Here is a 22,711-nt window from a genome sequence, read left to right on the forward strand (position 1 = left end):
TTGGCAGGGCGTATCAATTACCATCAGCTGAACGTTCTGCTCGTCTCGTTCTTTATTGTCATAGAAAAAAACGAATATTCATTGTGTTCTTTCATTTTCGCGCCAATCTGTGTTAAGTATTCTTCGGATTATTGTTATTGGCGGAATTAACACTAAAGAAAACTTAAATCATTTGTATAATTATAGATTTCCGCAAAGTAACGCCTAATTCAATAAATTTTATTCTTCGGATATTAAAATAGAGTGGGGTGATAAAGAAAACCGAATTGCTGTGACAGCATTACAGCGTACAAAGTAAGTATGCAGCGAAGACTGATTTATGAAACTCTTCATCCGCTTGGTATGACTTGAGCCTTTTTATGTAATGATCAGGAATTTTTAAATTACTGAATGTACCATATGAACTGCTCGTGAGAAGAACATACACTAAACTCAACGGCCACTCTTTTTCAATCAAACAGAGTATTTTACAATGGCCGTATTATACAAAACAACAGTTTGTAAGGTGCTGCATCCAATATATGAATCGTGTTTAAGTAATATGAAATATGTCATAAAAAGTAATAAAGAATAAACTGTATAAATATAAATTATATATTCTCTGGTTAGTTTTAGAGTGTATGGCATACGCTTAAGTTTAGAGTCTAATCGATATTTTGATGACGAATAAAAACGATGATAATTTGAAGTTCCTAAAACAATCCATTGGTTGGAAGTAAAAAAAATTCTCAAAGAGGAAGTAGATGGTTTAGATAATAACTGGCTTCAACGTGCCAAGGATTGTATGGCCAATGGAGGTCATTTTGAATGAATTTCATGTATATTTTTATACTAATAAAATAATATTGCAATTGTTAATTATAATATTAATGTATAAACACTACTACAGCAATAAATATTTTATGCAATAGCAAATAAAGATTTTGACTGGTAACATTATTTATCGCAGGACTACATCATGGTACGTGTAAAAAGTTCATTTAAATAAGTATCCAATTCTCGACGGCTAGCTGTTTGCGGTGTATTACTCTCTCGAGTAACACTTGCCCCGTAATTGTGTTCCGATTCACGCTTTACCTAAACTCTATAATTTCATAACCGCACGGCCAGCGCCGCGGCCGGCGGGTACGGTCACCATATAAATCTGCATTCATAATAAGCTGAGTTCAATAAAATATTGCACCACGATGAAGCGTCTTCGGACAATAATTGTGAACAAATTTTTGGCCAAAAACTCATCAAATACCATCGAGCAACCACATTATTCACCAGATATTGTCTATCCATTTTCATTATTTTTCCTAAACGGCACCCATTTTCATTCGGTATAAAACATAAAGAAGAATTCGCGGCGAGAACTAAAAATAAATTAAAAATAATAAAAGGTATTTATTTCAGGCATAATAAAACCCATAGTTACAAAAAAATTTGGACACTGTAAAGGGCACCCCAAGTTAAAAGTAAAATTAGACTAACTAAAACTATATAAATATTGCACAAATTTGTGCAGTAATTTTTTGTTCTTGTTCATGTGAACAGAAATCCAGCGATTAAACACTGGATTCCTGATGTCGTCGGAGACAGCCACGAGTATTTTGTTGTCGGAAAGTTGCAGTCTCCGCCAGAAAGAGGCAACGCGAGACCGAATTATGGCGAAAAAGTCGGGGACCCCAGCGTCTGCGAACATGCCCGACGCCCTGCAGCACCGCGGGAGCCGCATAAGAGCCCGGAACGCATCATTGTACTGAACTCTTATTCTGCTCATAGCTTTCTGAGAAAACGTTACCCACAGCTGGCAGGTGTACATGCCTAAACAGTATGCCTTGAATAATGTGGTTTTTACATCCTTGCTGCATTTTGCAAATCGTCGAGTGAGCATGTTGCCTCTGACTGCAAGGGCCCTCCGCTCGCGCTCAATGTCATCATCGTCATACAACCGTTCTGTCGACAAATGTCCTAGGTACCTGAACTGCTTAACTACACCCAACCACCGTGCCGTACAAAAACAAACTCGGCACTCTCTCCGGAGGCTGTCTTGCCTTAAACACCATCATTTGAGTTTTAGAAACGTTGTATTTTAGTCCGTGCGCATTTCCATAATGCTCACAGACCGAAAGCAGCTTCCTCAACCCCTTGATCGAGGGGCTGAGGAGCACCATGTCGTCCGCATAGCTTAGGTTATTCACGCAAACGTTCCCTATATGGCAGCCGATCTTGGTGCTCCTCAGCTCCTCAATCAGCCCATTGACATAGAGATTAAACAGATCCGGAGAGGTCACCCCCCCTGACGAACTCCACACTCTAGCCTATAATTGCTAGAAGTTGCGTCGCCCCATTTTACACAGTTCGTTTGGTTTCCGTACCAGAGTCTCAGCAGCTCGACCACTTGTGTGGGTACTTGTGACGCCAATAGATTGGCCCAAAGAATATTGTAGTTGAACAAGTCAAATGCGCGGCTTAGGTCTAAGAAGCACGCATAGATAGTAGTATTTCTGGACTTGTAGTAACTAACAGTTCCCTTTAAACTAAATATAGCGGCATCTGTCGAGAGTCTGGGACGGAAACCAAACTGCGCGTCATCAATTTTGATGTTTTTAAGCAGCTGAGGATAAAGAAGACGTTCTAGAATTTTGTCCAATGAGATAGGTCGATAATTAGAGGCAGAACTTAGATCAGCCGTTTTGTTCTTCACGATCGGAACTAGAATTGTGTGCACCATGGCCTCGGGCAAATAACTATTTTTAATGCAATGGTTAAAGAGACAACATAGATGTTTATAAATTTTATCACTGGCCCAGATTACATGCTCAATACTGAGCCCGTCATGTCCGGGTGATTTACCACGCTTCACTAAACTTAATTTCGGAAAAAGCGTTTAATAGTGATTGACTAAATCGATTCCGTAAGTATATCTTCTCTGAAATAGCATACCTTGAAGGCGATAAAATAAATTCGAATCAATTACTGAATATTTTGTGTATTATTGATCTTTTGCCGGTAGTGTAATCTACTGTTAATCTTACGATGGTAAGATTGAAGGAACTTCATTGCGCGGTATTTCCACGGCGATATGATATTGGGCCTAAAAGCCCGACACGCTTCAAGAGAGTGGGCAGTGGTGATCACTCTCTGTCAGGTGACTTGAATCCTGTGAAAAATATTACACATGTTATATAGTGAAGTATAAGTTCGTGCTATTTATGGCTTTAATTAAATTAAAATTATATTTAATATGGAGTATTAGATGGCCGATGATTCCACAGACGGGCTCGTTATCGAAGCATTTATTTTTTAAGTCGTTCAAGATTCATAGAGGGAAAATTAAAAATTCTTACTCGCTGGTGTTTGTGTTGACTGTACCCAGGCACCAGCAATTAAAGGTAGCTAACGAATCGCTGAAGGGTCGGTCTCATTACGCGTGTGCCGCAAACTGAAACATGTTTTACATGAGCGTAATAGATTCCCTCGGCAACGTCGCAATCTCTCAATAACCGACGCTCTGTGACTGCTGTGAATTAAACTGCATTTTTACTTTTTGCCGTGAATAACTCATTAAATTTGCTTCAGTCGTTGGAGGCAATCCGGAAACGTTATCATAACAACTTTATCCATCCAATTAGATCCAAACGCAAAGTTTTATTATTTATACAACTCTGTAGACAAATTATTTGTTGAGTGCGTGCGGACTATGAATTATTATTAAACCTGGTGGAGTGAATCAGAATAATTTTGAGGTATTTTACTGTGCCTATCACACAACTTTAGCTTTAACTTTTAGCAGCACATTTTTTTATGACAATAACTGACGAGACGAGTGGGAGGTTCAGATGATGGTACTTTTTACGCCCTGTCCATTATAATGCTGCGCTTCAGGCGCTCGTCACCTTGAAATATAAGATGTTAAGTCTCATTTGCTCAGAAATTTCACTAGCTATCGCGCCCTTCAGACCGAAACACAACACATAACTGTTTCACGGCAGAAAAAGGCGCTGGTGTGGCCCATAATATAGCAGGCATCCAGTGTAAATAGTCTCTCACTGGTATATCCCCTAAAGCGCCACTTACGACACCCTTGGGCCTGGGTCTTCCCTTTTCTTTTTATGCCCCGGGGAAGTTTTCGAAAGGAGGAAAGTACATTCACGTATTTAGGTCGACATGCACTACCGATTTCTTCCTCTATGCTGGGAGCTCAAATGCTTTTTCAGATAAGTCGGGTGGAGGCCAATGGAGGACCTAAGATGCTCGTTTATATCTTAAACTTAGGCCATCGTTGGGATATTTTAATATTTTGTTGTGATATCCAATGATACCTATAAAATATCATAATAAGATATGTCCTATTATGATATTGGTAGAGGCACTAGTTACGTAAAGAAGGCGTCCCAGTGCTTGAGCCATAACGTCAGTAGGTACCTGGTAAGGAGATGTGTATTTTGAGCTCTTTGAATATACCAACGGGAAACTCTTACCACAGCTATTTAATACGTACTTTATCTTAGATGAAGCATTTGCTGAAGCGGGGCAATTTATCGGGGATAAATAATAATGAACTGGATGATGTTACAGTTCAAAATGATGACGTCACATAAATAATACGCTCAAAATATATCAATATAAGTATACCTTCACCTGATCATAGCAGGTGTTATTAGTTATAGTATTAATGGGCCCATGATTGGCGTGAGACTTGATTGCAAATAGCCAATTTGTAGTTTTCGGTTCCACAGTTTTTGCCAATCGCATTAAAAATATGGAGATTATCGCTATTTTTTTAATGCCAATAGGCTGTTCAATCGCGAACTCTTTTCTTTAAGTAAATTGTTGACGTTCTAACCTTTTCGTGTTTAATTACTGGAAATATATGGATAATTTGTAAAGTGGGAAAAATTGTTTAAATTTCTTTGTTTAAGATTATTATGGTATTATTTAGTATGTGGTAGTCCACATTTTAAGTATTCTTTGATTGGAACTGTTAGAGAATTTGGAGCTTAAATATAAATGTCAGTATCTATGCCTAGTTTAAATAAATAAAAAGCAGCCAAGTGCGATTCGGACTCGCCCATGAAGGGTTCCGTAGCAGCAAGTAACATAACATAAAACTTATATAGAAAGGAAAATGATTTTTAATTATTTAAATGGAAAAGGCAAAAACTCTGCACAAAATAATACTTACTAGATAAAAATTAAAAATTAGTTCAAACCAATATTCGGTGGATGTTTGCATGCTAATGTACTTCATATATTTATTTTATTTTATCATTCTGTTATTTTGAAAGATATGACAAATCTGTAAGGGTTCCGTTTTTTGCCATTTGGCTACGGAACCCTAAAAAGTATCTTTACAATAATAATAATATAAGCATTTATTCCTTCACCATACTATATTCCAACTTAGTTATATACTACTTATAAAATATGTTTTCTTAAATCTTTATGAAAAATAAAAAAAAAAGCTATATCAATGTACAGCAACCACTTTATTGGTCAGGTTGACTTTCGACATAGGCCTCCCCCAGTTTCTTCCACTTATCTCTATCTCGAAATAACCTTCTCCTTCCAGGTGGTAAATCGTCTTTCCATCTTTTAAAAAGTATCTAAGAATGCATGAATAAAATACATTCAATAGTTATATATTAATAGCAGGGCTTGTTGAGATAGCGCACTAGCTGCGCGCAAGATATGACTGGCCGTGGCCATTTCCCAAAGGCCTCCCACTATCCTCGTAACATAAGCAGAATAGGGTCTAGACTAGTTGGACGATGTATATGCTTTTACAACCAGATCCCAGATAATGTTCAAAACAAATGTATTACGAAATTCAAAAGAATTATTAAAAAATGTTTGTGTGCTAAAGGTTACTATAACATAAATGACTTTCTTAATGATACCACAGATTGGGAATGGAGCGACTACCCTCAGGCTATTAAAGAATACCGTTTATATGGTACGATATAACATAGTAATTTATGAAAAAAAAAAGCCCGCTGAGTTTGCTTTTCACCGCCCGTTCTTCACAGGTCTGAGGCATACACTTTGGAATGGGGGGTAGTTTTTGACATACAATAAAAGATTTCATATCCTATTGTTGCTAAAAATATTTAAATTTGCATGCCTTTATATAATTCTAGGTAGTTATATATCTGCAATTGTGCTGAAAGTAGAAATGTAGCCCTTTTTGTGAGAACTTCAACAATGGACGGTCAACTAAATCATGCTTGCCAATAGTTGACTACTGGTAACTTTGTGTTAATTTAGACTCCTTTGTAAGATCGTCTTGAATAAGGAATTATCTTCATACATTGAAAAATTTTATATCTCAAGAATTAACTAAGATATTTTTTTCAGATATTTTCGGGTGGTCGGCCGCTACTGGTAAGTTTCATTCTTCTTGTATACTTGTACATAATTGATACATTTGAAAACTTATTTTATTTTATGCTTGTGCTTGTGGTTGGTTGCCTTGTGTGATACCGTTAATCCCGAGGAGGCTCAAGTCTTCTAGTTATAATTTGAAGAGGATCGCATTAAAACATGAAGGTGGTATACATTTCGGTACTCATGCGCCGATTCTTCCTAGAGTCTTATTATAATCGAACTATTTTTTTATAATAATAAAAATATTAATTAAAATCTAATTAATTAATTAATTAATACTATATTTTTTTTAAATAAAAAACTTAATACAAGCGAATGAGATTTAAGAGAATAGAAAACCCATATAATTTTATGTTTCCAATTTGAGGCTCAGAAGTATTTACTTCTGATGTGCAGTTCCACTACTAATTAGTTTTTTTTCGTGCATTCAATAATATTGCTCAAGTTCTGTCTGATCTATATAGCTAGTTCGTATTCAGTCGTAGCCTGAAAATAATTCGAGATGATCTATCTATCATTTGTTAACGGCCATTTTCAATAACGTATCTCTAGTTACGAATACATTGCTATCACCCTTTCATGACAACATCTTATCTATCCATAGCTGTGTCCAATATTGTAATATTATTCGTTATAGTCGATAGGTTATTGAAATGTAAGTAAGCGTAAAAGGTGACAAGTCGTAAACATTCAGCCACGCTTGGCGTTAGGTCCTTAGCATTCGTAATATTAAACTAGCTAACGCACACATTGACACATCAAAATTGATCACGTGTTATCGCGCTGCCAGGTCTTCTATACGCCAGTATATTCTAAGTCTATATTTTAATCAAAGTTAATGTTTTCGCTACGAAGTATTATAGCAGTCTACAAATTAACATTGGCCGGTCAAAGTTCGCAGCCGGTCGAAAGCCTTTTGCGAACCGAACCTTGTGTGAACTTTCAGAATTTCATCATCTTAGTTATGGAGCGTCGCCAAATATATATAGTACTTACCTATTATATTTGAATTGGATCAATGCGGTGGTATACACTTTCGAAGAATGTATATTCTTGAAGCCTGCCTGTTTGTGAAAAAACAAAAGAATTTGAAAATAAGGGACGAGACGAGCAGGACGTTCAGCTGATGGTAATTGATGCGCCCTGCCCATTACAATGCAGTGCCGCTCAGGATTCTTGAAAAACCCCAAAAATTCTGAGCGGCACTACACCTGCGCTTGTCACCTTGTAACATAAGATGTCTCATTTGCCCAGTAATTTCACTAGCTAAGGCGCCCTTCAGACCGAACACACAGTAATGCTTACACATTACTGCTTCACGGCAGAAGTAGGCGCCGTTGTGGTACCAATAATCTAGCCGGCATCCTGTGCAAAGCAGCCTCCCACTGGTAAAAATATGTACCAGAAACAAGAAAAGGCTTGTCTTTGAAACACCACAGCGCACTTCGTTGATTCACGGCTCCAGCATTATGCTGACGGAAACTGCATTAAAATATTTAACAAATTACCCGACGAATTAAAATGTACTGAAAAGCAAACTAAAACATTAGTATCGATGAGTATTTTAATTGTAAGAAACTCAGTAGTTAGTTACTGGTTAGTCAGTGTTCAGTAGTTCAATCCGGTAAAGTAGTTATTGATAAGTAATGTTTAATTATGTAGTAACACTCGGTAATTGTTATATTCAAAATTGTACGTATTATTATATCGTGAAACTTATTATAATTACATATTTATAAACTTACCACAGTTTTAATTATGTAATGGATATCTGTGAAAACTTGATCGGTTTTAGAACTATGTACTTTTATATGTTTTATAATGTAATGATCTACTGTACTGTAAGGGAAACAAATTCCCTTTAAATGTATCTAGTTATACAAAATGGGTTGTATACACAAAAAAAACTAAATAGAAACAAACAAACGAACCTTTTCTAACTTAAAGGAGGAGCGATATGTAATTTAATTTGTTTTAGTTTTATAAGTATAAAATAAGTATAAGTAAGAAATAACGGTTCTCGCTCTTTTCGACAAATTCTTGGTAACCACTTTTAACTACCTTCTAGTCCTGGAGCATGTATACGCATGTCTGGTGCACCGAACGCCTTAAATAAGTCCAATTCACGCAATTCCGAAACGGCTTTCAACAATTTTTCGGATAAAACTTTAAATATAAATTGTAGGCTTAGTGTTAATTGTAAACAGGCAATCCATTATTTCATTCACGGACATGAAGTGAATCTTATTGAACGCAGACACAGCCAAGCGAATGCCGGGACGTAATTATGTGAACTGCATTATAATATTGAATGCAGGTTGAATAACTACTCGTGTTCTAAAGACGGATCCGGGATCCGAGTGAATACGTTCCTTCACTCAATGGCACTCACTCTGCGATCTCGTTTTTCGCACTAATTAGTTCTTAGGACGCGCGTTCGCTATTCATTCTATAATTCTAGTGGCTTTTGTTTGGGGATTTCGCCCGATTGTACAACTGTAAATTAATAACTAACTGTGCGGTTTCACTCGCGTATAATAAGTTCCTGTCTTTTTTTACTGGGGCTAACATACAAGAGACTCGCGTAATGGGAAGTAGTGAAGGTGACGAGAGGTCAGGAGATGCGTTGCCGGCCTTAAGTTGGGAGTTCGGGAAAACTGCAGTCGGTAATGGATTCCATTGACTAGTATCGAGGCAAGAAGATTCTTGTAAAACGCGCGGTTGATGAATGCCAGACGTCAAGATAAGTAATGTCCGGGGATGGATTTCTTTATGCCAATATGGGACGAGACGAGCAGGTCGTTCAACTGACGGTAATTGAGATACGCCCTACCCATTACAATGCAGTGCCATTCAGGATTCTTGAAAAAACCAAAAACTCTGAGCGGCACTACAATTATTGTGCTCGTCACCCTGAGACATAAGATTTTAAGGCGACACTAAATGCCGGCAACCTTGAGCGATATGAGTTCACGGCACCTATGTAACAAAGCCAATATTTTCAAAATTCTTGCGTCGAAATTTTAACAGGCGCAAACAGTTTAATTGCTTACAATCCTGATTATTGATTACTAATCTTAATAAATGTACCAACACAAAAAAGTAAAAGCTATAAGAACAACTTTTATGAGAGCAGTATACTAAACAAATGCATCATGCCGAGAAAAAACTTGTTTAACTGCAAACAAAACTGGTAGTTCATAATAGCTCTGGAGTGTTAAGTTTAACTAACAGCAAGCATTAGCAACCTACAAGTAAGACTCAAGGGTATGTGTAACAGAATAAAGTTGTGTTTATAGCTCCAAATGCTATATTTTCACCACAAAACTTGTCTAAAAACACCTTGTTTGCCTGTTTTCTGCTTAGTCTTCGCCTTAAGTCTCATTTGACTATTAAGTTTACTAGCTACGGCGCCCTTCAGAATGAAACACAGTAATGCTTACACATAACTGCTTCACGGCAGAAATAGGCGCTGTTTGGCTCATTATTAGTCATAGTCATTTTGATTTGTGTGCTAAAACGACATAGGTCCTCTCGCGCACTGTGGCTCTTATGAATCTATCGTGCCCGTTGTCCAGCCACACCACTTTGTGCCGTAATCGCTCCTTTTAATTCCTTAGAGGATGCCCTTCTAAACTTGCTCTGTTAGAGTTCATGTCCTCCGATAAACCCTCGTTCTTTTTTTGTGGCGCGTTTAGATTCTCGTCACTTTTTGATAAATATTATTAGCGTAGTAATTTCACTAGCTATGGCACCTTTCAAACAATAATGTTTACATAATACTGCTTTTCTGAAAAATATGCCCTGAAAAGGGCATAAGAAGAGAACCAATATTTTTCCAGAACAATATGTTTACGTACACCACTTTAACCATCACGCCAGTGTACTCACACAAAAATGAATATTTATCTAGCTCTGAGATTTAGTCATAGATAACCTATACTTTTGTATGCTGTGTCTGATAATATGGCTTTAATATACAAAATAACTAATCAAATCCGATTGCCAGATTGGGATTGGCGCGTTGAAACAAACAAGCGAAAACATCATTTGTAAACAGTATTGTAATTATTGTACATTGATATAGCTCTGGAGTTACAATACAGCGGTCGCAGATAAGTGATAATTTCGGTCACTGACACCACGGCGGTCACTGCGGTGACGATATTTGAATTGGATAGCGTTTGAAGAACATATGTTAGGGTTGGTGTAAATTGGAGGTGTCTCTCTGGGAAATAGGCATATCATTATACTATGTATAAAACAGTAAGGAAATTTAACTTTAATACCTGGTGACATTTTAAATATTTAAATTCTTAAACAATTGTGGCCAAGCGTCGAGTGGTTGTTGAGACGGCTTTCAATAAACTGGCTGCTACATTTAATGGTGGTTTTGATTGAAATTAGTGATAGAACACGAATATCGATACATAGATATATCTTAGATAATTTATACGAACCGCTGAAAACATGCCAGGCTTATTAGTTTAGTGTGCGTGACAAGCTATGTCTGACACTCGCGATTTGTATGTCACTTTGTGTTAGTATGCGTGCATTGCTCAAAATAAAGGTTAACTGTCAATCTCAATTTTTTTCGACATTTTGACAGCTGTCACAGACGCATAATGATCTAAGAGATGTATTTAATAAATAAGGGCCGCGTGTGTTCATTAAATATTTTACTCAAATAAAAATATATATTTATACCAAGTTTATTTGTAATATTTTGATCAAAATAGTAATCAAAGGTGCTTAAAACTTTTAAGTGGGTGTAGGCAATGATTATATTAATGACTAGAAAATACTTTGTAACAATTTTTTTTGTTATAATGCTTAAATTCACAGTTTGTGACTAAGATAATTTGTGATGCATGGTATGCTACGTTAAAATTCATCGATAGATTAGAACATGGGCACATCCCTGGCTCATCGTCGTCGAATACGCTCCGTCGCTTCCACATGAATAGGGGAGCGTTCTTTTGTTTCTGTCCCCCTCATATTTGTAGTGCGCGAACGAGATGGAGTGCCCGCGCTCTGAAAGGACACATTTTCCGCGATAATAGACGCGTATTCGAGGAGTCCCGATTGCGAACGCTTGATTGGTGACAGATTAAAAATACACCGAAATGATGACACTCTTTCACACGACAGATGGGATGTTCATCTTGTTTGACGTAGACGATTACAGTGCATGAGTAAGATTTTTGGTTCGAGTTCCGTAACCTCTGGCTACAACCGGAGAATTCGCTGTCAGTCAGTCCGTCTGTGTCTCACCGGGCTGTTTTTGGTAAACGAATAATAAACTCTTATATAATGTATGTTAGTGTTGCCACGATAACAACATAACTATAGAGTGTGTCCACTGGGAAAGTACAATTTACAATACTAAAAAAAAAACAATCATTTTGGATGGAATAAAATATTTATTGGCACAAATAAAAAGCTTAATTATGCGAGTGTCATTTTCTTAAGGTAATGCCATCTAAATGCTTGCCATCCATTCTTACAGTCTCTTGTAAGCGAGTCTGTGAGTTGATGAAAACTTTCCTACAGTGCTGCTGAGAAATGTTTTTGATTTCTGTTTTGATATTTCTTAAAATATTACTAATTGTCCACGGCTGATTTGAAAAAACTTTAGATAATAGGTATCTCCATAAGAAAAAATCACATGGTGTGATATCCGGGGACCTGGGTGGCCAGACTAGGTTTCCGAACCGGGATATATTCGTATATCAATTTGTTGCTTTAAAATTCCCGGATAATACACGCGGGTGTACTTTGTGTTTGTTACCTGTCATTGTTGTGTAGGTACGTGTTTGTATAATTTCGCTGTCATGTATCTAAAAATGTGTTCCGTTTCTCATTCCAAATAAGGTGATATGACTGCATTTTGCATAAATCAATTTTTATTTATTTCATTAGATTTCCACTTTTTTCAATAAAACTAATAATCAAATGAGTTTGGGACAATTGACATTGTTATAATTTAGTAAACTTTCTATTGTAATAATAATCGACAATGTACTGTGTTTAATAAATCGCGCGCTTAATCTTTCTATTAGGCTGTCTTAGCTTGAGCTCAGCATAATCTCGAATGACTGTATATGCCAAATCAAAGATTGCGCTGATCTTGAACTCAGCAAAGTCTGAATAATCTCTATAGATCTCAGCCTGAAATTCCTATGGAGACATCAATAAATAAATATATTTTTATTTGTAACCGAATTTATGCCTAGAAAAAAACAGTTATGATTGTATATTAACTTTGCCCAACAAAACTGTTATCTAAGCCAAGTACCTATTTTTTCCTGGTCTTATTTACTCATTTTGATTATTTACAGTTTCTATGATATTTGTAAATGTGCCTTCATTCTGGTTAAGCAGAAAGTATATTACGAGGGCTGCACTAAAAGTATCGGGAATGGAAAATTTCCACTGTTCCTGTCATATTAAAATCTTTTTAAATGAAAACTCCTTGGTTTTAAAAATCGAACACCATTTATTTATTTAAAAAAAGATTCTCGATCTTGCCACAAGGTCTTTTCAAACTTGTTTAGTCGTTGAGAAAATGGAATTGACTCGAGAAAATTCTAGAGCGATGATTTGTTATGACTTTCGAAGTAGTTTAACACAAAAACAGTGTGTTGACCGGATGATTTCTGCATTTGGTGATGAAGCCCCATCCAAAACCACAGTTTATCGCTGGTTTGCTGAATTTCAACGTGGACGTGTCAAGCTCAGTGATGATCCCCGTCAAGGTCGTCCAAAAACTGCAGTCACCAAAGAAAACGTTGATGCTGTGTGTAAGCTGATTGAGGAAAATCGACATGTGACATACCGCGAAATTCAGGCAACTGTAGACATTGGCATGAGTCAAATACAAATAATATTGCATGAACAATTAGGTGTAAAAAAGTTGTTTTCCCGATGGATACCGCATTTGGTCTGTGAAGAGCAAAAAGCGGCTCGCGTTACTTGGTGCGTCAGAACTCTCGAAAGATTCCACGCACCATCCTCAAATGCTGTATACAACATCGTATCAGGTGACGAATCCTAGATATACGCGTACGAACCCGAAACAAAAAACCAGTCACGAGTTTGGATGTTCGAAAATGTGTTAAAGCCAACAAAAATTGTTCGTTCACGGAGTGTTGCAAAAAAATGGTGGCCACGTTTGTCTCCAAAACGGGCCATGTTGCGGCTATTCCTCTTGAGGGACAATGAACGGTTAATGCAGAATGGTATGCTAGCATTTGTTAGGTACAGGTCGTTTCTGAATTCCGTAAAAAGAACTGCAACCGCCGCATCATCCTCCATCACGACAATACGAGTTCTCACACCGCGCACAGAAATAAAGAGTTTTTAGAGCAAGAAAACATAGAATTATTAGATCATCCGCCGTGCATCCCCGACCTAAGCCCTAATGATTTCTATTCTTTCCCTAAAATAAGGAATTAATTGCGTGGTCAGAGATTTTCATCACCTGAAGAAGCTGTGGACGCACGCAACGGCCAACGCTACAAAACGGCCATTTTGGAGACCCAAACTTCCGAATGGAATGGTTGCTTCAATGATTGGTTCCATCGTATGCAAAAATGTGTCAAATTTCGCGGAGAATACTTAGAAAAGCAAGAAATACATTTTTAAATAGTAATGTTGTGTCACTTCCTTGATTCCCGAAATTTTCGGTGCTGCCCTCGTATATACATTGATTTATATGTGTGATTATACAATTTTAGTGGAACTCAGACAGGATTTAATGTTAATTTCAATTTGATGCTTCCAGGCTTTAACGGTATAAAATGTCTTTATAGACACACACGTAAAAATTTCACAAAGAAAATAATAATAATTTTATGAGTATGAGAAAGTTCTACTAATAAAGTTAATTACTACAATTAATAAAAAAATATTTTAATCAAAGAACAGTTAGATGCAGCAAAACATTTGGACCGGACAAATCCCAAACGCAGTTTTTTCCCGCGTATTTGATGGCGCGCCATTGTTTTGCGAAGCGCCCGCCATATTGGTATGCCATTGTGTTGCCCGACGCAAAAACTTGGCATAATAATTGATGAAACTACGGACCCGGTGTCCATAGTAGAGATCAAATACTATGCTTTTTTTCTCATTTCTAAGCCAACAAGTGTCGGCGTTTATAAAATGGACTGTACGTCGCAACTGTTGTAGTATTTTCCAACAGTCAATGGGCTGTGATTTTTAGTCTGTATTTTTATTTGACATTGTCATACTGCTTAGAGCACGTATATATAGCGCGATTCATACAAATACATTTTTCTGTGTGCATTCGTAAATTGTGCATCGCTGTACCGTCGGAATATATTTATTAAACGTTCTTAAAACTTTGTATAATTTAATCGAATAATATTAACACATACACCCAAATGTAGAAATATATCCCATGTTCCCACCGAGGGTCAAACTCGAAACCCCTTTGCTCGTAATGATCGCGAGAGTCACCTTCTCATTAAAGAACAAGATCGAACGAAAGTCAGCCATAGACCAATCTCCTCTTTCCCCTCGCTATATTATTTCCGTTATCTCTGTACTCTCTCTCAATGTCCTCTGTAATCCGTTCTCTTATCGCAGTGAACTCATGTTACATGTAGCTTTCATGATGTTATTAGCGGTTCCGTACCTGAAGGTTAGCCAAAGGGAACCCTATTATTATGGATCCACTGTCCGTCAGTGTGTCTGTCAGAGTTCTTTATCTCTTTAACCGCAATAGCTAGACAACTTAAACGACAGTTAACAGAGTGTATTAGTATACTGCTTAAACAGTAAACAATAGAAATATATTAATTTACCATAGGGAGTGATAATAATATAACATCAGTTCTTTTATTTGTTATGGGGAAAGATAAGATACAGAGATATAAAATTCCTAGTACATATTTTAAATCATATAATAATAAAATCGCAAAGAGACTATCCATACATGAGGTCACACGAATTTCATGGTTTTTGCTTGTTACAGCTGGTCACATTAGTGGGACACGATGGACCTAGTTTGATGTCACATATTTTCTGATAGATGTTTATGAACGCACGGCACGTACAGTTTATTATTTCTTCTTGAATTGAATAAATTCAAACCATAACTAGAATGGTCAATATCAAATTACCGTCATATAATTAAAAAAATCTTTACATATTTTCATTAAAACTTTTACGTGTTAAAACACTATGTACGTGTTACATCTTATACGATGGTACGGAACCCTTCTGGGCCAGTCCGACTAGTACTTGATCGGTTTTAGAAGCACTCCCGATGTTGCCGAATTCTTTCAGCAAACATTCCCTTGAATGTCTTAAAACAAAACTACCCACACATATACTCGCGATATTGAACTTTCCACAAACGCTTCGAGCTTTTAGCGTTTTCTTTCTTTTGTGGCGGCGGGCTTTTCCCTGGTGCGGAGAGTAAACTTTGTTTAGAAATATTTTGCCAATTTTGTCGAGAAACAGTTCGATATATTCTAGTTGGTTAGTTTGGAATATTTGGGAGTTTCGTTTTTGAGATGGAAACACAGTTTGTTTGAGTTACATGTACCTATATATAATAAATATACGTCATGCTCCTGATCCCCAAGTATACATAGTTTTTGGCATACTGAAGGATTATACTATAAGAGAAGAAGTGCACAAAGCTAAAATTACATTTTAATATGTTTTACAAAACAGTAGGTTTTTTTACAGAAAAGGAAGATTGTACGGATTACACGGTGTTAAGTGGTCACCGCTGCGCACATTCTATTGCAACACCAGAGCAATCACAGGAGCATTGCCGGCCCTTAAGAAGGAAGGAAAACAGTAAGATTGTGGTGTTGCACCAGAATGCATCGACCTATCTCCTCCCGTGGGTGCCGTAAGAGGCGAATCAGGGATACAAAGAATGGACGATGGATATCAGCATTTCCGAGAGCATCCACGATTTAATGCGACCGCCAACCCGCCTGCCAAGCGTGGCGTTTATGGCCCTTCCCTTAAGCCCTTTCAAAATATCTTTGAGGGAGGCCTTTGTCTGCATTACCAATAAATTAAATGATTCAATTATTACATTCTGAATTTATATTCTTAAATATTTCTAAGTATCATATTATTCCCAATTTTGGGCTAAACTAGTTTAGTTAAATTAATATTTCGACAGTTTGAACGAAACCATGGAACTATTTTACATTCTACTGTCAGTGATTAGCTGTCAATAATCTGAAGCTGTCCCAATATAACCCTGTAAGTCAATCTTATCGCCTTATATTGGGACGCGTGAATTGCAATGTCCATACACACTTCTAGCGCTGGTAAGCTATACGTCGTCCCATTGACAGACAGCGTGTACGGATATGGTCAGTTACCGTCAATAAGTTTATTGGGACAGAAAAGTCAACGATAGTTACGATTTTATTCTTAAGTAAGAGATAGACTGAATATTGGGAACGGCCGTAAGTCGATCTGCTATAATAATTGTATTGACAGTGTTGTCGCGATATACGGCCTTTTTTCAATAACGTATCTCTAGTTACGGATACATTGCTGTCACCGTTTAATGACAAGATCTTATCTATCTACAGTTATGTCCAATATATTTATAGTCCAATGCTTTATGTCGATAGGTTATTGAAATGTAAGTAAGCTTAAAAAGATAGATTTGTATACCACTGGTAAGATAAACTAAGGATAGATAGGTTATTGAACTTGTCATTAAGAGCCGTTCCCTTAACGACAAGATCTTATCTATCAAATTCAAATTCAAATATTTTTATTCAAAATAGGATGTGAAATCACTTATTGAAAGTCAAAAAACTACCACCCATTCCAAAATGAATGCTTCAGGCCTGAGAAGAATGGGCGCAACAAACTCCATAGTTATGTCTAATATAGATATAGTCCAATGCTTTATGTCGATAGGTTATTGTTCGTAACTTAAACTAGGGATAGATAGGTTATTGAAAACGGCCGTTAGTCAACATTTCGCGCATTGTTAGTATAACTATATATATATATATATATACTTGGTATAAAGTTATACTCAGGTATAACTTTATTCCAACTTTATTTATAAGGCCGCATAAGTTTTTAATTTGGAATAACTTTACTTCGCTGTAATTCATAACACAGATATTGTTTAACTAAAAATATTCTGTTCGTGTTCAGAAATTCCTGTAACGTGGAAGCAATTTGTTTGTTGAACAGTAACATTACTTCGAATGTATTTGTTTCTCTTACAGAAACATGGCGTCCTATGCACTTGTATGTTGACGGGAATGCGAGAAAACATCGGGCTGTTGGCGGTATGTATACATATTTATTGGGACATCTTATTACATTTGACACATCACTTAAGCACATTACTGTAATAAAACAGTACTTTGACTTCATACTAGAGCGCCCGGATCGACGCACGCACACATACACACGGTTTATAAGACCGGTAAGCAATCTTGGGAAGACAGAACTATCGAGTGCCATGTGGTACCCCGCTGAGACTGGTCGGTGTCCGAGTTCAATTAGCTGCGCCGTGCCGTCTGCGTCTTCAATCATTTTTCAGTATGTACCATTGCTAGCGGTATAAATTTGAAGGTGAATGTTGAGTTACGCTACTGGACTTGAGTGCGTATTCGATTCGAACAAACACAAGCACGCGAGAATTTGCAATTTCAGCCGTACGCAATCCTTGTATTACGCGTATTATGTATAGGTATACCTACATCTTGCTCTTGTTTCTTTGTAACTGTCGTTGGTCGTATTACAATTCTATGAATAATGTACAACAGATTATGCATTGGCCGTTTATAATAATGAGTGCGATATTCATCTATCAGTCGGACGACGTCCACTACAGGACAAAGGCCTGCCCCAAAGTCCTATATTATTTAAGTATATCATGACAGTAGAGTCCAATTTTATTACATATAACCCGTGCCAATAAAGAAAGGAATATAAATTGGCGGCCAGTTATGATTCGCTCTCACTCGCACACGTAACACCCTCTATCTGCCATCCCTATTTCGCTGAATACAGCGAAAGTATATGGCAAATATGCTATACCGGATTCGTTTCATTATTGGCACGGGCTATAGCTACTCTTACTAAACAGTCTTTTTCGGGTCGGGTTAAGCTATTGTTTTGGGTTAGGTTTCAAGTTTATATCAAAGGCGACGATCCGTCCAGTTCGTAAGAGAATCTATTACCTTATTAAAGATCCACGTGTGGCCACTAAACTATAATAAAGTTTAATTTTACAAACACATTCCATGAGCCCTGACTACTGGAACAACGGGTTGTAGCATGTATAGCTTCTAACTAATCAATTAGTTGCGTTGCCTGCACAGTTCGCATGTGTAATACATACATGCTCTCCATATTGGTACTTCTGCTGAGTACACATTCAGAAAATTACCAGATCTCTGAAGACGCCTCATTTGTGACGTTCGATCACTGCTCGGTCGAAGCCACCCGCCGCGTTTGCCACAACAAGTCAGCAGATTAGTAAATGATGCGTTCCTTTTTTGCAGTCTACCCTTGAGACAGTATTTACTTACCTTTGGATGATCATAATGCCTGTACCGTTGCAGTGGCTGGTGTGATAGGTATTTTTATACGAAGCTCTGTAGTTCCGATCAAGGCCAGCTCACAACCCTGGTTCGATGCGTCAGTTAAAGCAGCAGCTGACTACAAAAACTGGCGTATCAAACCCGGGTTACAGTCTGCAAAGCTCTGAAGAGGAAATACAACTCCAGATCCTGTAAACGCCGCCCTGTAAATGTTCTGGGTGTTGTCTAAAGCTACTTTTGGTAAATTCAGCAATCCTGCGTTATATAAGGAATGACACCCTGGCCCACATGGCAAAAGAGTTATATGATCTTGCGGGCACTCTTTTCACCTCCAACTCGACTCTTAACGGCAATGGAAAGACACTGCCGCCCATCCCGCGGTGTCAGAGTTCTATGCAGGAAGAAATTTTAAGATAGATGTCTGTTTTCCTTGTGCGTAAAGAAGTCGAGCGGGCCGGATGACATTTCTCCGATTGAGCTCATCATGGAAAGCACAATTAACCGCCAGCTCTTGGTTTACCTACACGGGTACACCCGCTACTAGCCTAACTAGGCTAGCACGGCTTTCGCCATGGACATGGATCGGTTGGTTGGTAAATGAAGACAAAAGTAATTTTTATTTATATATTCTAAGTGTGAACTCTGTAAGAAGGGATATTAGCGCGCATGCGTACAATATTTAGGTCGGCACGTGATCATAATATATAAGTACCCTCAAAGCAATAATGTACAAACGAACGTTATTTTATTTTCCGTTTACGTACTATGAGGTTTATAAATGTTTTTAGGCTAAGTTACCCAGAGAGTAATCAAGGAGAACCATATTTCTTATTCTTTCGAGACTCGTACCTCGTAAACCGCAATTTGAAGCTGAAATTTGACACTGTTTGCAATATTTTTCGCGCTATAACAAACTAAAAACAATAAAAATCCAAGATGGTGGATTCTAAAATAATGCAATATTAATCTTTTATAGTGCAAGCTACCAAAGTAGATAACATACAGACAACAGATTCGCCACACCACACTAACACGTTATCAAAATGTACCTCGAAGAGATAGCACTACTACTGTTATATGAAATTAGGAAAAGAAAGTTCAAGAGAAAAAGGAAATAGTGGTGGGTTCAGCCTTATTTAGCCTTAGTATTTCATTTTTAGATATCTAATCTGATGAGTAATTATCCTAAATTGATGGTCTACTTTGAATTTGATAAACAACCTGTTGATTGATAGAATTCTGAATGCGGTAGGTAATATGAGCGTGCTGTGGTCTGAAAGAAGATGTTGTGAAAAGGACTGAGTAAGGAATGCTGAAATGAATTATGAATCAAATATATAAGGCATGGTGTGGGCAAGTTGGTCGTGGGAGACCTCGTAGTAGTACATTCATCGAATTGTGGACGATTTGAAAAAAGGAAAGGTCCGAAGCCCCCGAGAGGAAGCACGTGAGGTCTCTATGGATAGACGCAAGTGGCGTTCTGTTGTCTCTCCCTACCCCGACAGGAAAAATACTGTTTACATACATAAATGTAGTACATATACAAATAAAATTTGAAAACAATATTTTATAAACGATGCAGTACTCGAACCCACGACCTCTCGCGTTCCGTAAGAGTGCTCTGCCAACTGAGCTAACCGTTCAAGTGACGTATCGTCATAAAATCTTGTAAGCTTTGTTCAACTCTCAGGTCCTGGCTTTATATACAGGATACTACTTTGCCTGCCCATTAGGAAATTGGCTCGGGGAAACTAGCGCGTGAGAGTTGGATCCGCACTTGATCGGTGCTTTTCTCCTAGTCGGATGTGTCAAATGGGCTACTATAGAATTTTTAATACGGTAGCAATACGTTTGTAAAGTCAATAACTTAGATAATTTATACGTCTAGATAGAACATCTTGCTGTTTTAAGAATTCTGTTATCTGCGAAAGTCCTCAACTAATGTAACCTCTTAAGAGAGATACAATGTTATCATGACCATAGACAGAATAATAGTAGCGTATAGACGAATTTCCATTTGTCAATGTGTTAGCTAGTAGTTTAATATTCAAAATAGTAAGAAGCTAACGCCAAGCGTAGCTGAATGTTTACGACTTGTCAATCAAACTCGGTTACAGTAACAACAGATTCGCTTTTCATTTCTATCATGCTGTATCTTCGTGTTCCCAAACATAGTCCTGCCATGGCCCGGTAACTTTTAAATGGCCCCTTCGAGACCCACTCAATACTTTTAAACCCAACCTGGTAAAATAATACACATTTATTTTTATAATAAATAGTAGTAAATAGTAAAAAGGTTTTATTTTTACTACATAAGTTGATATCGCCTATTTAGTCACTAAATTTTAGTGCGAAGTACCTACGGAGCTAGTGCTTCTTTTTACTAGTCTTTACTTCTTTAGTCTGTTTTTTTAAAACAGGGCGGGAATGTTGCGACCCGGTATTTTATTTTTGATACGTGGTCGTGACCCGGCAAATGGCCCATATAGCCTATAGGGCTTATAGCCCCTGACTCAGTCAAAATCGGTTAAAATATGAGCTTAATTAAAATTTTGATAACGGCGGTAGTGACACCCTTCGCCTACCGAATGCGGCGTCTCATTAGGCGCGCTCGTAAACATTTTACTACTTTTTTATAGCATATTCACTCTCTGTTTGAACATTATGCGCACGATATTCTGTTTATGTGTAAACACTAGTTGATAAGCACGACGATGTCTGGAAACAGATCGCGTAGATCTGTCATTTAAAAATTGGCCGTATAATATTAAAAAGAGAGCAAGGCTTAAGGTGGAAGAGCAGATTTCACCATTATAGGGATTATGATTTTGTTCATACTTACCGATGACAGTTTTGGCAGCTATTCTATACATTCTATAGTTTATGACATGTAATTTCATTTTCAAAATGCATTGGTGAAATTGCTTTGTCCTTAATCTAGATCAAGACTGGGATTTGAACTAGTTTTTTCTAGTAAACGTGAGTATTATTAAACTCAGTTTGAAGTGACATTGCTGAAATAGAGGCTAAATCCGTTATTAAAACGTTGCAGTGACATTAGCCTAAGATCCCACTGCTCGATTATTCAGGTACGTGTTTTTTTTGGATAAAACCGGTCAAAATTCATTTATGTGGCCTATGTGCATACATTACATTATCAATAATATTTATTGAGAGGCAACGGTCAAGATGTTTATTTCTTTAGATTTTGCTCTCAATTATTCCTTAGGACCTAGGTTATAAATAGCGCGAATTAAAAGAAAGCCCTCTTCTGCAGCACAAATATTGTATTAATATTGGCAGCATTGCCCCATAGCAATAAAGGTACCATAGGACGTAATGCTAAGAAAATAACTAAGGTAAACTAGGCGCGCCGTATTTACGTCGGTTAATTGTCTAATCTTTTTAACCGCGTATGCTGCAGAACTACTCTTATATTCTATTTTCTTGCTGTTTAACATTAGGTTATTCGCGCTAAACCAGTACACAATATCAGATAGAATATCGTTTAATTCATAATATTTAACCTGGTTTCTTTTCACTTTAATTATCAGTAAAGTTTTATCCGCAAACAATACTACCTTATATTTTAATTCTATTGCGTTAGGATGATCATTGATGTAGATAAGGAAGAGGAACGGTCCAAGAATAGATAGTCCCCCATGGTACCCCCATACTTAGAGGATTCCCAGGAAATCTCCTGCCATTCACGTCAACATTCTGAATACTATTGTTTAAATATAAAATCAGAAGATCGAGCG

General features: G+C 37.3%; 1 protein-coding gene across 1 annotated transcript in view; it reads left to right on the top strand.

The window, feature by feature from the left end:
* The window catches only part of LOC126972603 (tyrosine-protein kinase-like otk), a 93,779-nt gene that overhangs the window by 20,827 nt on the left and 50,241 nt on the right, over positions 1 to 22,711 (top strand). The window contains exons 2-3 of the mRNA XM_050819461.1: positions 6,346 to 6,372; positions 17,625 to 17,687. Of these exons, the coding sequence (XP_050675418.1) occupies positions 6,346 to 6,372; positions 17,625 to 17,687 (90 nt within the window). The remainder of the gene's footprint in view (positions 1 to 6,345; positions 6,373 to 17,624; positions 17,688 to 22,711) is intronic.

Source organism: Leptidea sinapis, chromosome 2 (assembly GCF_905404315.1).
Source record: "Leptidea sinapis chromosome 2, ilLepSina1.1, whole genome shotgun sequence".
Classification (NCBI taxonomy): domain Eukaryota; kingdom Metazoa; phylum Arthropoda; class Insecta; order Lepidoptera; family Pieridae; genus Leptidea; species Leptidea sinapis.